Here is an 18,378-nt window from a genome sequence, read left to right as displayed (position 1 = left end):
GCATAGAGTTGTTTGTGGATCCAGATATTGCAGAGGGATCCAGGCTTTAGCAGCCACTTTATGCCCTTTAAAATGTTTAGGTTTATGTAATGAAACTTGGAGGAAAGGACCATCATGTCTCTGTATATATATTTGTGCATATATTTATAGTCATTAGATTCACTTAAACTGCCTTTCAGGAAAGCACTTTTGTCTCCCAAGCATCCATCTTTCATTATGCAAGGTAATCAGAAGTTGGGTGTGTGCAGTGGACTGAATTTACTGTTGGGTAGGAAGATTGGTCCCACTGCTGGCACAGCTGATCCCTGTTTTTGCTGTTCTTTGTACCATGCTCTTACTTACATGGGAACACATAATCAGGTTGTGTGTTCCATGCTAAAATTGACTTTTCTCTTGATATGTCTTCACTTCTTCTTTTTTGGACATATCTTAAGCAATGTCTATGTAAGTGAAGAGTAATGCTGACTGAAACCTGTTAAAAACTTAAACACACCCACTGAGTCATGCCATAGGAATTTGCCTAGGAGGCTAATCTCAAAAGATGTTTTGGGCTTTCTGGTAACAAAGGAAGCATCTGTCCTCCACCCAATAAATAGGGGAGCAAAGAGAGGGAGTATGACTTAAAATAACCAGTAGTGATGTATATTTTTTTCCTTTGATGCATCAGAATCTTTTGAAACATCCTTTTCCCTAGAAGAACTCTATTCTTCTCCTGTAAGAAGGTGAATTAGTTTCATAAGTCTCCAGTAAGTTAAGTTATACCACATTCCTCCTTGTCAGGCTTTTGATGAAAGCAAGTGGCATAATTTTTTATTTTTAATGTATAAACCAAAGAAGGCCTTTTTCTCTGACCGTACCAGAAAAAGAGGCACAGCAGAACTGAAGAAAACTTGCCAATGGCTTCCATCATCACTGTGATACTAAGTGCCTTATGGCATTTTTAGCCCTCCACTGTCTGGTGTTGCAAAAGCCAGTCCATGGTGACTAAGACATGGTGTTCTGCTTGGCTGCTTATCAAAGTGGCTGTACTTATAAGCAAATTTAATCTGGGTGCACTTGTAGCAGTTGTAATGTACCTTAATCCTCCTCTTCCTTTGGGATTAGTGTTTAAAATTCCTGATAGAAGCCAAGATTGCTGCTGTAGGAACTACTATAAACATTTAAACATAGTAACTTCAATTAAAGCTCCTGTCAAATCCTACATGATTATTAATTACCTGAATTTTTTGTTGGCATCAGAAGAACTCTGAGGAGTTCTGCTCTGCTCACTTTCCTACGACACACCTTACAGTTCTTATGGCTTTTGCTTGCCTTTTGTTTTGTGATATTGGACTTTGGGTATGTTCTTGTTTACAGGTGCTGCATGCAGTGAAGGTGTGGGTGAAATTTTAATTCTACTGATTAGGCAGAGTGAATGAGTTATGATGCAAAGGGAATAACCTCACAGAGATGTAAAATAATGACCATCACAGCCTATTGTCAAACTTCAGATACCTAGTCTTCAATGTACATGAAGTGTAAAAATAGTATAATAATAGTAAAAAATTTTAAAATACCAATAAATACTTGCTTCCAATAAAAAATACATGTGGAAGATAAAAATCAAAGCAGTAAGTGTGCAGTGCAGTTCTGTATTAATATTTTAAAAGTTTGATCAAAGCCTCAGCTACAAGTAATGAAAGATGGAAATAGTGTTAAACAAACAGGGCAATTTCAACTTTGTCCTTCTGCGGCAGCATTTTTAGGTGTGGGAAAGTAGAGTTTGTTTAACCAGCTTGCTAACCAACAGCTTGAGCCATTGCCAGAGAACTAGAATGCTTTGAATTTGTCTATGTTGTGAGGTCTGTAGGGACACTTACCATTTAGTGTCTTACTGTGCTAAGAGCTTACTGATTTCATGTTTCTTTCTGAAACATGCCTATCTGCTTTACTAGTGAAAAATAGCCTTTTATGCCATAACTTGCAAGATATGTTTTAAGTCTATTATTTGGGGAAAAAAAAAATCTAGATGTAGGAAATTCAACTGTATAAAGGATGAAAAATTTAATTCATTCAGAATATCAGAATATCATCTTTATTGTTGGAAGTAGGTGTGTACAACTTGATAAGAGGCTCTCTCTTTTTTGATAGTCCAGTTTCAGTTGCAGCGATGATCTAGGATGAAAAGAATATGAATCTTCCTAGCTACAAACTCTTGCACTGGTATCCTTACTGTTGTTCTCTACAGAAAGAACTCCAAGATGAATATGCTGCTAGACTGACTTAGCATGAGGCCAGCTGCTCCCATGGTGCATATCAGTTGCAAGCTTGGGCAAATACAGAAATCTCTTAGTAAAGAAGACAAACTGGAACACAAGAGACACAAACAATGAGTAGGAGCAAAATTGTTTGTTGAGTCAAACCAAAATTTTTCTGGCAAAAATTAAACACACAGGAAGAAAAAAATGGGCTTCACTTGAATCAATCCAAAATTTTAAGTGAAATATCATTAATGCAGATTTTGGAGAGTGGAAGCTTGTATATTCTTGTTTGTTCCTTAAAAGGATTTTTTTTAGACCACAAGCCAGTGGTTTTAGACAGATTCGTTAAAGCCCTGAAATTGGGTTTTACAGTGTTTAGAAAATAAACATGTTTATTTTTTTTCCCTATAACAATACTGAATTCAGCATCTCTGTACAAATAGTTTACAGTCCTGCTAAATAATTTGTTTTGGTAAACATCAACTGGAGAAACACCCAGTTCTAACAAGGGACATTTGCTTTTCTGCTAAGGAGAAATACAAGTTAAAAATATTAATCTACTTAGGTTTAAATTAACATGATTATTTGTCTTCTGAAGCACTTCTGAAGTGCCAAGGCAAACTGAAATGCCCTTCTACGTTCTTAATGTCTTTTAGTTTGTTTATGACCACAGAAGTCACACAGCCTGCCTACCTTTAGCAGTGTACACAATGTGTTCTTGTGTGGGCTGTCTTCAAGAGACATACATCTTCTTTTGTGTGACTTGTTCTCTGAAAGAAAGCCTTCATTTCTCTTCCATCTTTTCTTTTTGCCTCCTTATATGTTTTTTGGCATAGCACGTCTGCTTTCGGCTTCTAAACTGAGCTCTTTCACAGGTTAACCTTTCTTGGCTTTAGCACCCACTTGGAGAAGTGAAGCTATTCGGCTGGTAGCCTCTGTTCCCGTTAGTGCCTGGCAGATTTGGTAAGTGCCCCTTCTGTCTTTTACCTACTTCAGAACCATGTATTCACTGCCGATTCAATAATTAACTCCTTGTTTGCCCACGAAGCCTGTTCACCCTGCACGAAACCAAGTACGCTGCTGGGCCACTGTGCATTGATTGGTGTGTTTGAATGAGAGAGAGATCTCTCTTAGGGCATTTTTAGCGAGCAATTCCACAATTGTTGCATAACTTTTTCTTCGCTGTACTAGCTCTCTGTCTGTCTCCAGTTGTGAAAGCTGATGGCAGGCATCAGGATATGACTGCCTGCCTGCCTGCTGACACTTGGGGTATTTATTTTGATGAAGTAGAAACAAGTTTGTTGTGGATCCTAATTTGTTGTTTGCAGCAAGTTGCATATCACCACTTTACATCTCTTTTTAAAGATCTGTTCGTCATTGCTCAGAATCAGCCTAGGCTATTTCACCCAGCCTGGGTGGAAAACTGGCACTGCCAGTTAATTTTATTGGTCAGCTTTTAGAGCAGATCTGCAAGTACACCCTTAGTATGTTTTCACATGTAGCATAACAAGAAATCAGGACCATAATTATTGGGTGTCAGAATAGACAATAATCTTGCCCATTTGGAAGATGCAATTCTGCTCTTAGTGTTAAAAGATATTGCTTAGGCTTCTCTTTCCATGCCTGATTTTCATTTGGCATTTCAGAATCAGTACATCCCAAAGGTTGTGCTTTATTTTGGGAATAGCCTTGTTCATTGTGCTGCAGAGATTGTCGTGCCAGCCTGCGCTGGACCCACATTCTGCATGCATGGCTTTTGACCACATGATTTTTTTATGTTGTTGACTTGTAATTTACACTTGAACATGTCAATAAGCAATGAGGATAAAATATGAAGTTTGCAGCATGTGCATTGTTGTGAAGTAGAAAAAAAGATCACAGCTAAATATATGAATAACCAATAAACTTGCATTGTCTTGGAAGATTCCAGCCTGAAAGAATCTATTCTGTAGTCACTTGTGATGGACTAGTAGTAATAGCTTGCAGGCAACCAATACTAGTTTTTAAAAAATTATATATATGTATTAGGCTTTCACAATGTCAGACAGGATATAATTGCAAATATTAGAAATTAATGATCAGGTGGAAGGAACCAACATCTTTGGATTATTAATAATGATTTTCAGAGCACTGAAACTTCATAAAGCTTAGAAGATATGATGTGATGGAATAGCTTAAATAAAAGAAAAAAGAAAAAAACCTAAGGCTTATGCAGATGATTTCAGACAAGTCAATGTTACATTGATACTTAAAATGAGAGAAGAGGAGAAAATAAGCAAGCAGCCAATATTGGATTTCTTGTTCTTAAAGGATTAAAGAAGGGTAACAAATGGTAGTCAATGTAGCTTAATGGAAAGTATCTCTAGTTCAATTTGATTCTGATCTTTAAAGCTATCAATATGATCAGCCACACTTATGAAAGAAATTCTTACCTTTAGAGTAATGCTGCATAATTCATTGACTAAGAAATTTCAAAAATACAACTCCCAAATTCCTCAAAATGGATAAAAGGGAAGTAACCAACTGACGTCAGCTTTGATGATTCCCAGGTTACAGACACAAAGCAGGGGGTGTTAATCATGTAATCTGGGTATTAATTTTTAGCCTGCAATATTTCAGCTTTTTTTCCTTTTTATTAAAAGGAAAAATTCTTAGAAGCCTACTTATAATGGATATTTCTAATGCAGACACTTAGTTCATTAGACAGAATCACAAGAAGATTTGTTTAAAGAAACATACCATGTTGGTAGTCATGTGCTGTCTAAATGAGCATGATTGTTCTCAGGTTTATGCACCGAATGATCCTGATGTTTAGTAGTAAGCATTTAGCTGTTGGTCTTCATCTTTTTTTTTTTTTTTTTTTTTTTGAGCCATCTCCCCTATTTCTTTCAAGTCCTTATGGTACCATAGTTTGGATAGAATTAACCAAGCTGCCAGTTAGGCCATTCTGCTGTTAAAAATATATATCAAACCTAGAATTGATCAGGTTTTCTTTTGAAGTAGTCCAAAATGAAATGTTGTCCTTTTTGTCTAGTTCTGGACTGGAGTTATTTTGATTTGGGGGTGTAGGTAATTTTTTCATCAAAATATTAGGAAAACATTATTGAAAATATTGTTTTTAGTTTTTGGCCACAACAAAAAAACAGATAGGATTTTTTCTTTTTCTAGTAATTGAGTGTGTGGGAAACATGAACAACTTATCTGTTGTTTTGACCAGCTTCTTAGTACTGGCAAAAGCAGGGAAACATTTTTGGTAATACAGTTGACATTGGTAATTATCTTATCAAAAGGTATTTTCCTAATCTTGTTAGCTAAATGCCAACAGACCCTAGTCAAGACTAGATTAAAAGTCTCCTGTCTGACCTGGTAGCTGCCACTGAGAAGCCCATTGGTTACCTATTACCTGAGGTATCTGGGAGTGTAGTGAGAATCAAGCTACCTTACTTTTCTGAGCATGCAGTGCATGGTGATCTGAACGAGATTTTAGCTCTGCACCCAATTCTACTCCCCGTACCTAATCCTTCAGTATTTTGCTTTTAACCTGGGAATGATTTCTTAGGAGGTCTAGCATCTACCTGGGAAATTTCCATCAGTGCCAGCCATGTGCTGGGTTTCTGTTTTCTGGGAAGATAGAAAATATACCCCCCTTCTTCCTAACCACGTAAGTCAAACATCCTGTAATTGAAGTAATCTAAATTATCTTCTACCTCTGATATCCTGCTGCCTCAGTACACAATGACCCAACCACCTAGTGGGGCTGAAGCTTCTTCTCCTTGGTGCTTTTCTCTTGCTGGAGGTGGTGTGGAGGAGGGGAAGGAAGAGAGTTTAAACAGTTTTTTATCTCTATTGGATCCCTGTTAGTAAGGGGAGGCAGAGGTGAAGAGCAATGACCTGAGCATAGCAAATGTTGTTACCCTGTTGCATCATAATTATTTCATTTCTAAGGGGAAGTTAGAAGCAACAACAGCAATAAAAGCAGTGGTTTCTGCCTTGTCTTCCAGAGCAGCTTTAACAGGCATCTCTACCATGACTCTGCACTGCTTGCAGCTTTTTCTCTTGCTTCTGCTTGGTTCATGGTGGCCAGACTCAGAGCAGCATGTGGCAGGAACTGTGAAGGTCAGAGAGCACTATATAGCTGTACAGATAACCAGCTGGACCTACAAACCACAACCTGAGGAAAAGTCCAGGTAACAAAGTACAGGATAAGAAGGATGAAATTAGTCCTCCCTTGGGACTGAAAAGTGGTTTTTGTCTGTCATCTCTTGTGGAATTGCAGAGACCAGGAGGACTTTGGAGCACAATCTGTTGATTTCAGAGGAACTTGGTTGACCTTAAACAGCATGATCTGAACTAGAGTCAGTGACATATTAAAAGCTCCTTTTTATTTGCTGCATTAGAGGATAGAATTATTTTTATGTTTTCAGAACACTTCTGTTAAATAAGCTCCAAGATTTGCTTTTGTCATTTTTGCATAGCTTAATGTTGGCTGCTTGGGGTTTTTTAATGTATTTATTTTAGGTACATGGATGTTGAGCAATGTTAAGTTGAGCCATGGTTTGGTACGATGTCAAAAACTTTAGGACTTTAGAATTTGCTGAAGGAATAATTATGTTCCAGTTTTGATGCAAACACTTTCACTTAAATCAGAGCCAGATGAACTTTGGAACTAGTTGTACCATTTCTGAGTTGTTCAGGACTTTTGTGAAATGTACATTCTGATTAGTAAAGGTGGTAAGATGAAGCATTTCTCTGTTTTATTAAGTGAAAATACTGATTTTTTTTTTTTTTTCAGTTAGCATTGCACAGTGGCCAGTCTACCTGCATCCACCAATCCAGAATATAAAATTTGTTATTTTTATTGCTACTACTGTCCTTAGGATTATAAACACTGCAAGTGCAATGCTACAGATTTCAGAACTTTGATATAATTTCAAGCTGTGTTTAAATATGGGAGGGAACTATTAAAAATGAAACATTAAAATTAGATAAAAATTACTTGTCCTCCTACATTAAAAGGGGGTTTTTTATACTGCTCCTTTTTTTTATATATATAGGTGGATGACTTGTTTGGGTTGTTTTTTTTGGGTTTTTTGGTTGGTTTTTTTGGTTTTTTGGGGGTTTTTTTGTGAGGTTTTTTTTTCCCCTAAACATGTATTGCATTTCAGGATAATATGGAAAAGATACTTCCAGTTCAGATTACGACTTTCTAACTTTTTTTTTTTCCAAGATCTAATTATAGCAAAGTTCCTGTGATTTTAAAACCTCCTTGAAAGTTTAATAGAGGTGGTATAAGCATAATGTCAAACTGGCAAGACAGAAGAAAATAGGATTTAATGATAGGAACATGAAGCCAGCTGCCATTTAAGTATTGACCTGGACATATGCATTTACTAGTTTAAACTTCATTCTCTTCTACGCTGGGTGCATCAATGTAAGCATCAACTGCTGTTTGGTTAAATTCACATTGCAGATGGAGTGTTTTCATCCAGTAAAGACTCACTAGACTGTCTAAAACCTCAGCTGAAGTTCTCTGAGATAACCTAGCAGTATTTTATATGCAGTGTCTATTGGGTTACCTTGCCTAACTATTTAGAGCCAGTAACATCCCACATGGGTCTAATGAATTTTATAGAGCTTATAAAAACCCAAAACAAACAAGCAAACAAAACCCAACAAAACCATGAACTTAAAAAAAAAAAACCAAAAAACCCCAGAAAAACAAAAGACCTCACAACACAAATATACTTACTGAGGAAGAGTTAATGGCTTGATGGCTTGGGTTCCAAAGGCATTGGGGTATGTAACTTGTGCTGATTTCAGTAGAAGCTGAATGTCTATATGCAGTGTAAGAATCTGATTGATACTTTGACACTTTTATTTATAAATAACTTGAGAGGCTGAAAGGAAAATGGGTTCTTCCTGAGCTCTTTCCTTAATTTTGACTAGAAAAGAGCACCTTATTTCTCTGAGTGTCAGTTTTATCTTTGCAGAGGTTTGTTACTATGTTACAAGTGCTATTTATTTATAAGTCACTTCAGTATGAAGCGCATATGTATTATCTGTGAATCTTGCAGTGTTGCTGCTGCAATTCCTGGAAGTTTTGTAACTAGACCTGCTTGCATAGTGTGATGTTTCTGAAGTGTTAGTGTGCTAGCTATTTTATTCCTCCTTACTATACAATTGGCACTGATAAATTTCCTTTTCTACCCTACAGTCTTACATGCATATTCTCATGAACACGGCCACATTAGGGCAGCTCTTGTCAATGAAAGTTATGGATCCCATCCTTCCCCTTAAAGAGTTATACAAAATTTTATCATGGTGGGAATTAATTGATTAAATTTTATCGGGGGGAATTAATTGAAACACCAGTTGCTTCTGCCTGACTCTGCTGTGGTGAGAAAGGGGTGCAGAGGAATTTACAAGAGTTCTCTTCCAAAAGCATCTCCCCCTTATGGACTCGGGATGTCACTGAAGTGGGTTCTCTCTGCTCAGCCTCCCCATGCTTGTGCAGCCCATCAGCTCCTCAATGTCAAATGTGCCTGAAAGGGCATTACAAAGAGAGCAAGTGGAATTACTATTGAATTCAGTCATCATACATACTATAGTAAATCAACCAATAAATGTGAAGGGCTGTTACCCTTTCAGCCCTCTTCTCGTCATTATTTCCATTGCAGAAGTGTCGTTAGCTGGTTTCCTTCTGCTTGCCTAAATATTTTCTAAGAAAACATTGTGTGGTCTCCTGGGTGTCAAATTGTTTATGTAACAACACTAAGGGCACTTTGCAGTGTTTCTCCTTTTCTAACTTGCTGTGACATCTTTGGTTATTGTCAGAGAACACCTTTGTGCTTGCCTTCAGAGTCATTCCTGTGGCAGGTGCTTGCTGTTAATGCTGTTTTAAAACCCTTCAGGTGAGTCTTAAAGTTCAAACATAGGGCTGAATAAACATAAATTCAGGTTTCTTTCCTCTGTTTTGTCAGATGCTTTCTAGGTTAAGTATGGTTGAGACATCTTCTGTGTCTTGGGCAAAACAAAGGCATCTTTATGCCTTTGTAGAATCAAAAGGACCCATAAAAAACACCTGTAAAATCATTGGTGAATGTTCTAGGTATGGATATTGGATGCCCTATATGACATTATTTGGTTTGGGAACATCATAAATTCAATAGAGTAAGAGAGAGATGTGAAGACACTACAAAGAGTTGGACTGTGTGCTTTGCCTTCAGCAAAATGTGCAAGCAATTAAATATATTTCCAAGACTCATTTTTTGAGATTTTCATCAAACAGCAATGGCATCTGTGAGAATCTTTGTCCTTTCAATATTTTTTGTAACTCTTTTGGTTTCAGATTGGAACATTCAGATCCTGTATTTAAGAAAATTTCTTACAGAGAATATGAAGTGGATTTTAAAAAAGAAAAACCAGCAAATACATTTGCAGGTAAACAGGAAGGAAATGTTCTGAGTATTTTGATTTGTTCCTTATTTTAAAGCCAGTGGCAACTTAAGCAAGCTTGTATTTTTGCATTCATTATTTGCACATAAACCAAATAGGCACAGGGGATGAGGTCTCTACAGTGCAGGAATGAGGCTTCCAAAGGCATTAGAGAGGCTGGGCTTTCAGAGGATGTGGCTGTCTGGAAATCAGTTGCACCATACAAAGTTGTTCCCTTTGTTTTCAGCATCTGATGAAATTTACCACATGCATTTAGATTTGGCACAGCCACAGCGATGACAATATGAATTCCTTGTGAAGGAACCTGAGGCCTGAAACTAAATATGTACAAAATAGTTTACAAAAAAAGAGACTAACAAGCCAAAAGTTGTCTTAGCAGCTTTTTTAATTGCTTATTTTTGCAACTTGGGGAGTAGGGATACCAGCTCTTGAAATCTTTTGCAGGAAATGCCTCAAGAAATTTGCAGTGTGGAAATGATTATTTACTTGAATAACATTTGGGAATTGAAAGATCTCTTTGTTCTGTGACTTCTGGCATTCAGAGTGCTACTTGAAGTAATGTGTTTGAATGCCTTTCTCTAAACTCTTAAGCTATAAAATTTTCTAAAACTATTTAATGAAATTTTATGTGAAAGACATCTAGAAATTTTCAATGAACCTCAGGATGAATCTTTTGATAGAGTTTCTGTATCTGTAAATAACTTTTTTCCCCTTATTTTCCTGTGATTTTTAAGTGCTAGTTGCCAGATGCAAAATTTATAACATTTTGGATTATGCACTATAGGCTTTAAGTTCCCATATGCCTTTTTATGGGTAAATCTTCATTGCAGTGTTATTACATTCTCTGTGTTAATTTTGGGACTTGTATTTTGAGAGCTAGTATTTTTTGAAGGGGGAGAAAATTCTTTGTTTCACTCAACATACTGTTTTATTAATATTTTCCTCTTTCTTTATCTTAAATAACTACAGGACTTCTGGGACCAACCCTGCGTGCTGAAGTGGGAGATACTTTAGTGGTTCACCTTAAAAATATGGCTGACAAGCCAGTCAGCATTCATCCTCAAGGCCTAGTTTACAGCAAAAATGAAGAAGGTAAGTACTCCTGAAACTTCATGTTTTGCTCATTTGCTTGTAGATTACTGCATGAAATGTTGACAGGGATCCAGATCAATGTGTGAAGCCATGTGTAACACAAATATCTGTTGATTCTGGATTGCACCTTCACCTCCATTGTTAGCTCCTTTCTTGTTCATCACTGTTACAGTAGGAATGTGAATGTCATGAGCACAGTTTCCTAACAGTGCTGATCATGCTGTTCTGATACTCAGGATTTAATGCTCAGCTTTGTGGTGCTTTGCTCCACACCTTCATGAGACCAGCAAAAAGAGATGATAAACTATGAGCAAATGGACAGTAAAATAAAAGTACCGGCACAAAGTGAGTTTGGTTGCTCATGCTTCCTGGATTGCCCTGCCATGGGTGCTGAGCCAGAGCTTTGACCCGCAGTTTACAAATTTATGCAAGGCTGGTTGTTGTGTGGATGCAAAAGGAGTTTTGCAGCTCCATCTCATGGAGTTGAACAGAACATCTTATTGGAAGGGATGGGCAGTTTGACTGTCATATTAATTAGTGTAACTTTTGCACTTCAGATTTCAATTCTCTGTCTCCCCTGTGTCATATTGCAGATCTGTTGCATATGGCAGGCACAGACACAAGCCATTAATGCCTCCATATGTGGATGTGCAGTATACAGAAGGCCTAAGTGTCATGGTCTGAGCCTGGCAAAATGCCAGTGCTTCCATGAGAAAACCTCTTTTCGTGGTATCTACTGTGAGATGTGATCAGAGACAGAGCCGAGCAGGCTCCAACTTACGATTGAAAGGAAGAAAACTTTATTAACATAAAACTACAGGGAAAAAACACACAGAACACAGGATGAAAACCTTCCAAATTTCCTCCTCCTCCCCTCACCAAATTTCCTAATTCCGTTACCACCCTTTGGATAATCAAATCTCAATTCTTTGAGAAGAGAGGAGTCCCTCTTGCACCACAGACTTCACCCAGGAAACAGTCAAAACTTCTCGTGTTTCCGTGTCACGTGTGGCACCGCCTGGAGAACATTTTGCCATCGTGACCTCTTCCTTCCATGTCCAGTGCTCTCACCACTGCACATGGACCAGAGCTGCTTCTAGGGTTTTTTCCCTTTAAGGATGCTTTGTCCAGTTCCAAAAAAGAGCACAGTCCCTCTCCTTTTGGGACACCTGTCCCCCCCATGTTTCACCCCCTGGGGCTGAGGGGTCTCTTGAACAGAGATCATCTTCCTCTTCTTCTTCTTCGAAGACGGAGGGCACCACCACCACCCTCCTCACCCGTCGTCTCTGTTCACACACCTTCACATCACCGCACTCTCCTGGCTCTGAGCCATTGCCTCCCCCTAGATGCAGTCTCTGTGTCACAGGAACTCAAGGGTTCTGTCCATAGCTATCCAAGAAAAGTCCAGCCAAAAGCCACTCCATCATCTCCTCCCACCTAGAATTCTTCTCAAGTTCTCTCAATCTCACCAACTCCAGGAGGAATCAGCATTTGCAAGGTTTCCATCGTCCCAAGAAGAGTTAAAAGTCCCAGGCTCTGCCGGTTTGGTTCATGAACTCCCACGGCTGGCTGCCCTTCTCCTTCACTCCAGCCGCGCTATCACAAGCACAGTCTGCTCTGTCTCTCTTCCTCCGAGGGGGGTGGGGGGAGGGGTGGAATGGGGGATGGCTGCCCGAAGCCCTCGCAGTGCAATGCTCCTCCACCCTTCGGCCCAGGCCTGGCCTACCTCCCTCCAGCCACATAGCTCCCCTCCCCCCGCCATGCCCAGCTCGGAGCTGGACAGGGGAGGTCTCCTCTGGTCCAGGACCCAGGACCGGAACTCAAAAGGAACTTCCAGTGGGAGTTCACAGCTTTTAACCCCCTGTGCTCTCAGAGGCATATCCATGCCCTCAGTGGACAAACCAGGTGCCAATATTAAAATCTGGACACCGACTGGCATGACCACACCATTCCAAAAAAAAACCATTTCCCCTCAAACCACGACACTAAGGCAGCAAGGCAGTGCCAGTTCATGCAGTGGCTTTGAGAGACAGTTAGAAAGGTGACAGAGTGGGCAGCATTCCTCTGCAGAGCATTAGTGAGCAGAGGCTGAAGCTTCTTCCCATCCTAACCCTACTCAGACTGATGATGAGCCCAAGCTTTTGGCAGTGATAATGCTTCTAGGAAATCTTTAATCTGTAAGAAACAGGATGGTGGTGGATTAGCTACTCTCCCCATGCTACTCTCAGCAATGTGTAAGTGGGATCATGAGTTATCTCTTTGGAGCTGAAGTATCATAAAAGCAAGATCAAGCCAAGCTTTTGGAGCTGATTGTAGGAAGATATTCCAAGCATTTTGATTGCTCTTTTTCTTCATGCCACCCTACTGACTCTTTTCTTGGCAGGCTCCCTGTATGATGACAGAACAACACCTGCAGAAAAACGAGATGATGCTGTACTTCCAGGCCAGCTCTACACATATGTGTGGGATATACCAGAAGAAGTTGGTCCGAGAGAGGCTGACCTTCCTTGTCTTACTTATGCTTACTATTCTCATGAGAACATGGCAATGGATTTTAACTCTGGTCTGGTTGGAGCATTGCTGATCTGTAAGAAAGGTAATTAAATGCTGTAAGACTACTATAAGGTAATATATTTTCATTTCTAACAAGGTGATAATGTATGATAATGAGAGATTATATATTATTTTCTTTTTCACATCTTTACATGCAGTGTAAAATGAATGGTTTTTAGCATCATTCTTTTAGATGTTAGAGTTTTTAAATGCCAGCTTTCATGCAGTTGCATGCTATAATTATAGAATGGGCAGAAAACATCATTATATAGATATATTTGCCTGCACTGGTTGCATCTGCAGTTGCTTAATTGCTAAACATATGACCTCAAATGTCCTGTCTAAGAATAAATATTTTCTAAAACTTTGTTCAAAATGGTTTGGCCATTTCAGAGAATAAGGCAGGAAATAATTGTTTTACCCACTGTCTTTTAAAGGCTGTCTGAACAAGAACCTGGACCACTCTTTCTTCTGTAACCTGGCTTTAAAATTGCAGAGCAGTGTGTCTTTTGCTAGTCATTTGAAGACATGGCCAAATTTGAACAGATTTTAAGTCTTAAAATTGTTTTTGCATGTGATCAGAGACTTTGGATTTTAGCAGTCTGAACCATTGAATTCCATTTCCACTAATAACTGGTGTCTTGTAGCACTTGTAAATAGCTGCTAGATACATCTCCCTCGTTTGAGGGATGACTGAAACAACATGCCACTGTGTAAAGTACCTAAACTACTTACTGGTCCCTTAAATCCAAGGTTTTTCCAAATTATATATCCTTTTTGTGGTAAACATGCTGCGAGTTATTTAGCCTGATTTAGTTTGAGTCAAAAATTTGTGTAGACTAAACTGCATGGACTTGGACATCAAAGGTTCCCTGAAAGTAAACAGAACACTGGTTCCGTGTGGGTTGCACAAGGACAGTCTCTTCACCCATAGATACCCATTTTAATGCAGAACACACCTACTCTTATCACCTCAAAGGAGTTGCATTAGTATTAATTATGTTCCTCCTGATTTTTTTTATGATTGGTGCTTTTAGTATTATCTAGAACTTGTTATTTTCCTGATTTTTCTTGGGTTTTCTTTCTTTGGGTTTCTGCGTATATGCATATTTTATGGCATACTGGTTCAGCTAATCTGGGCAAGTACTTTGAAACTACTTCTTTCTCTGGCTTCTCAAATTCATGCATTTTGGGCTTGAATAGGAGATGGACTGGTGTGACCACTGCCTTCAAGAAAATTTGTGTGTATATTTCTGGCTAGAACAAAGACAAACAGCTCGCTATGCATATTTTTAAGATTTCTGTACACAGATTTTTGACTGGGCACTATGTCTGGTAAATGTGCAATGTATCTGTGTATTTGGACTGCCAGGCATGGAGTTCAGTTTCTTCACAGCAGCTCATATGGTGCTGTGTTTTGGATTTGTGGCTTAATAGCATCAATAATACACTCATCCATGTTTGAGCTGTTGCTGAGCAGTGCTTGCAAACTGTCAAAGCTTTCTCTTTTTCCTGCTCAGACCTCCCCAAGTGGTGGGTTTGGGGTGGACAAGAGGTTGGGAGGAGACCCATCTGGACAGATGAAACAGATTGGCCAAAGGGTTCTTTTCTACCATTAACATCATTCTACAATAAAAAATGGAGACAGAGGAGGAAACAACAGTGTGGGGAGAATGAGGAGTGTTGACTTCCAAGATGCTAGTTTTTGAGATACTGATTAGTCAGCTTGTGGGAGATGATGAGTGATTTTTTTCTGTGTTGGTTGTTGTTTTCCCTCTTTTCTTCACCTGTGAACCATCTTTATTGACCGATGAATTTTCTAATTTTTGTTCCTCCTGTTCTCTCTCCTGTCACATTGGGGATGGGAAGGCATTGAAGTGGATGTTTGGCTGCTGGTTGGGGTCAGTTCCCCAAAGTCTGACACATTTAAGAGGTGGTTAAGATTATGAAAAGCGGACTTTTGAGTTAAAGCGCTGCCTGAATGTTCTTTGTGTGGCAAGTAGATAAATTCCTCTGTTGATCTGAGGCTTTTTTTGTGAAGAAAACCAGAACTTTGTAGCTTCCCATAATTAAAAAAAAAAAGTATTAAGGATAATTTCTTCTACTGCACTTTTCCTAGGTAGAATAATCAATAAGGTTGCAAATTTTTCATTCTTGCAATCCAGAGGCACCAGATTATGTTTTGAAGGTAGCAAGTGGAAGTTTTTGATGTGAGCAGTCTACAGAAAGAATCAGTAAAAATCACAGCAGTTCTGTGTGGCATGTCCAGAATGAATTCTACTTCTTGACAAAAATTGCATCTGTATCACAAATCCACCCAGGACAGTTTCTTGTAACTGATCCAGTGTCTGTTGAAGTCTTTTGTGTGTAAACGTTGTTTGCTGAGTGGTTGGTTTTAAGCTTTTTAAAGGTGCTGATGACCTCAGTGCTTGAAAAAGTGCTGTTCCCACTGCTGGTGACTCTGCCATCTCTCTTCTCCTTGTCACACAGTCTGAAAAGAGAGGGCAGCATCTGATTGTGAACTGAAGGCATTTGACACTCCCCTTCTTTAAGGTGATCTCTGCAACACATTGCCAGAAATTGTCTGAGACAATTCATTGCATGATGTTTATCTTCTCTGGAATACTTCAGACTTTTGATTTTGTGGTTACCCAATCCAAAAGTACTTCCAGAAATAAAATCACATTATGAGCATTCTTAAGGCTTTGTTTTGATCAGGCTCAGCCAGTACATGCTAACAGGTGAAACAAGCTCATTAAATATATATTAATGCAACTGCATGTGAAATCTGCTTTATTTCTGCTTCAAGTTAAGACCTGTTGTTTCTCCTTCACAGGAAGTCTAAATGAGGATGGGTCACAGAAACATTTTGACAGGGAATATGTACTGATGTTTGGTGTGTTTGACGAGAACAAGAGTTGGCAAAAATCAGCGTCAGTCAAGTATACAATTAATGGCTATACTGATGGAACTTTACCAGGTACTGTTCCAGCTTATATGAAATGAAACTAACATTTATGAACACTGAATATTACCTTTAGTTGCTTTTTATGCACAAGAATGGGAATGTGGAGGAAAGGGACACAGCCTTTTTTAGAATGTGTCTGTGAGCATCTAAATTCTGGAAGAAAAACTGTGCTGCTGAAAGGAAGTAACACTAGATTACTGAGAGGAACAATGAGATTACCTCTAAGAAGACTTCTGCTTGAAGAAAAGGATTACTAACTTAAAAAAAAAAAAGATTTAATAAGCTCCTCACTTTTTTAACAAGCTGATGGTGAGAGAGTGATTTAAGTGAATTGTTGGTTCTACAGCATATAGAACATACTGGATGCAAAACTTCCTGGAAGTGAAAAGTCAGTCGTCATTAAAAGACACAATTAAGTGAAAAGACTAGGAAGATGGTAGTGGGGCTTTTCTCTTGTTTTCCTAAGAAAAAACTTTAATAGCTCTCTCCCATCCATTGAGCAAATATAAAAGTTGTCTTAAGTGGGAATTTTTTAAGGAAATATTGAAGAAAGTAGTTCTGTCACTAGGTACCACATCAATCTTCAGCTTCAATCCTTGCTTTGTTCTTTGCATTCCCTGCCCTGTTTTCCCCTCACTCCCCAAGCAAGGACAGGTCGGCTTTCTCAAAGAAGGCACTGGTTTTTTTTCCATTTTTTGCCAGCTTGTTGTGAGTCAGTTTGTCACTTGCAGGTAGGATTTAAAGATCTGTCTTCCACTGACACATGATTTTGGTATCTGTTCCATTCATACGCTTCTGAAACTTCCTCTTGTTGCAAACATTCATCACAGCAATTTTTTTAGTGTTTTCAGTGAAGACTCACTTCAATCCTAGGGTGCATGGGGAACTTGCATGGTTTGCCTGTATTCTGAACCCTAATCTCATGTCTCTTTCAGATTTAGAGGCTTGTGCATATGACAACATTAGCTGGCACTTGATAGGAATGAGTTCCAAGCCAGAAATCTTCTCCATTCACATCAATGGCCAGTCCATGGAGCAAAAACATCACCGAGTTTCTGCTGTTAACTTGGTGGGAGGAGCCTCAACCACCGTAAACATGACAGTGACTGAGGAAGGAAGGTGGCTCATATCTTCTCTTGTCCAAAAGCACCTGCAAGGCAAGGAAACTTCTAGTTATTAGGCACCTGTAAAGCTGTTCTTCTCCATGTCCCAAATGGCTTCAGCTGTTTTACAACAGTACAGTTAAACTGTTTCAGTTGGTTTTGTCATTTCACTAAGAAACTGACCAAGAACCAGGCATTCTGTTGGAAGTGCATGGTGAACTGAAAGATGTTCTTATCTGCAGCTTTACTGCAGTGTCCACAGCACAGAGCAACAGTGATTAAATATTCCAGCATCTAAGTCTCTGTGAACTGTTCAGATAAGGACCACTATAAAATTAGTAAAAAACCAGCCATTTCCTCAGAAACTGAGTACTTTCAGCTAAGGGTACTTCAATGTGATGAAAATATTTTCTGTTTGCCATTTGAAAATGGTATCTTTTAGCAATGATCAGAATTCTGTTTTAAAGAATGAGAAAAATATCTCTCTTATAAGAGCTGGAGATATCTTTTGGGGGTAAAAACCAGCTGAAGTGGTAAGAGTTCCTCAGATGGGAAATCACTGTGGTCCTGTTTCCTCTCAATTAGCTGGAATGCACGGTTACCTCACTGTAAGGGACTGTGGGGACAAAGAGGTGAAGAAGAGTCGTCTCTCCTATAGAGAACGTCTTATGGTCAAAACCTGGAACTATTTCATTGCTGCAGAAGAAGTTACCTGGGATTATGCCCCAAGAATTCCAGACAGCCTTGATAGGTAAAATACTAGTTTGTCAGTATAATAGGGAATGTTAACATCAAATCACAGGATAATTGTGGTTGGAAAGAACCTCTTGTTATCCAACAGCAAAGCTGGATCCAGTTGCACTGGACCTTATGCAGTTGCATTTTTATTGTTTCCAAGTACAGGGACCTGTCAGCTTCTCTTGGCATCTTTGCAACTTCACAGTGAGAAAGTTTTTCCTTTCGTCTT

The 18,378-nt window shown here is 38.9% G+C and overlaps 1 protein-coding gene across 4 annotated transcripts in view; it reads left to right on the top strand.

Moving 5' to 3' along the window:
- The first annotated feature begins 2,988 nt into the window (after window positions 1-2,988).
- Window positions 2,989-18,378, top strand: part of F5 (coagulation factor V) — a 38,884-nt gene continuing 23,494 nt past the window's right edge. For 2 of the 4 annotated variants that reach the window (XM_059837967.1, XM_059837965.1), the window contains exons 1-7: window positions 6,172-6,427; window positions 9,589-9,680; window positions 10,665-10,787; window positions 13,171-13,383; window positions 16,177-16,320; window positions 17,244-17,465; window positions 17,997-18,162. In XM_059837967.1, coding sequence (XP_059693950.1) covers window positions 6,267-6,427; window positions 9,589-9,680; window positions 10,665-10,787; window positions 13,171-13,383; window positions 16,177-16,320; window positions 17,244-17,465; window positions 17,997-18,162 — 1,121 coding nt within the window. In that variant the 5' untranslated portion in view covers window positions 6,172-6,266. Of the gene's footprint in view, window positions 3,204-6,171; window positions 6,428-9,588; window positions 9,681-10,664; window positions 10,788-13,170; window positions 13,384-16,176; window positions 16,321-17,243; window positions 17,466-17,996; window positions 18,163-18,378 lie in introns of those variants that run through there. The other 2 variants (XM_059837966.1, XM_059837968.1) reach the window with 2 other exon arrangements.

Source organism: Haemorhous mexicanus, chromosome 2, assembly GCF_027477595.1.
Source record: "Haemorhous mexicanus isolate bHaeMex1 chromosome 2, bHaeMex1.pri, whole genome shotgun sequence".
NCBI lineage: Eukaryota > Metazoa > Chordata > Aves > Passeriformes > Fringillidae > Haemorhous > Haemorhous mexicanus.
This window is presented reverse-complemented; position numbering and strand designations above follow the sequence as displayed.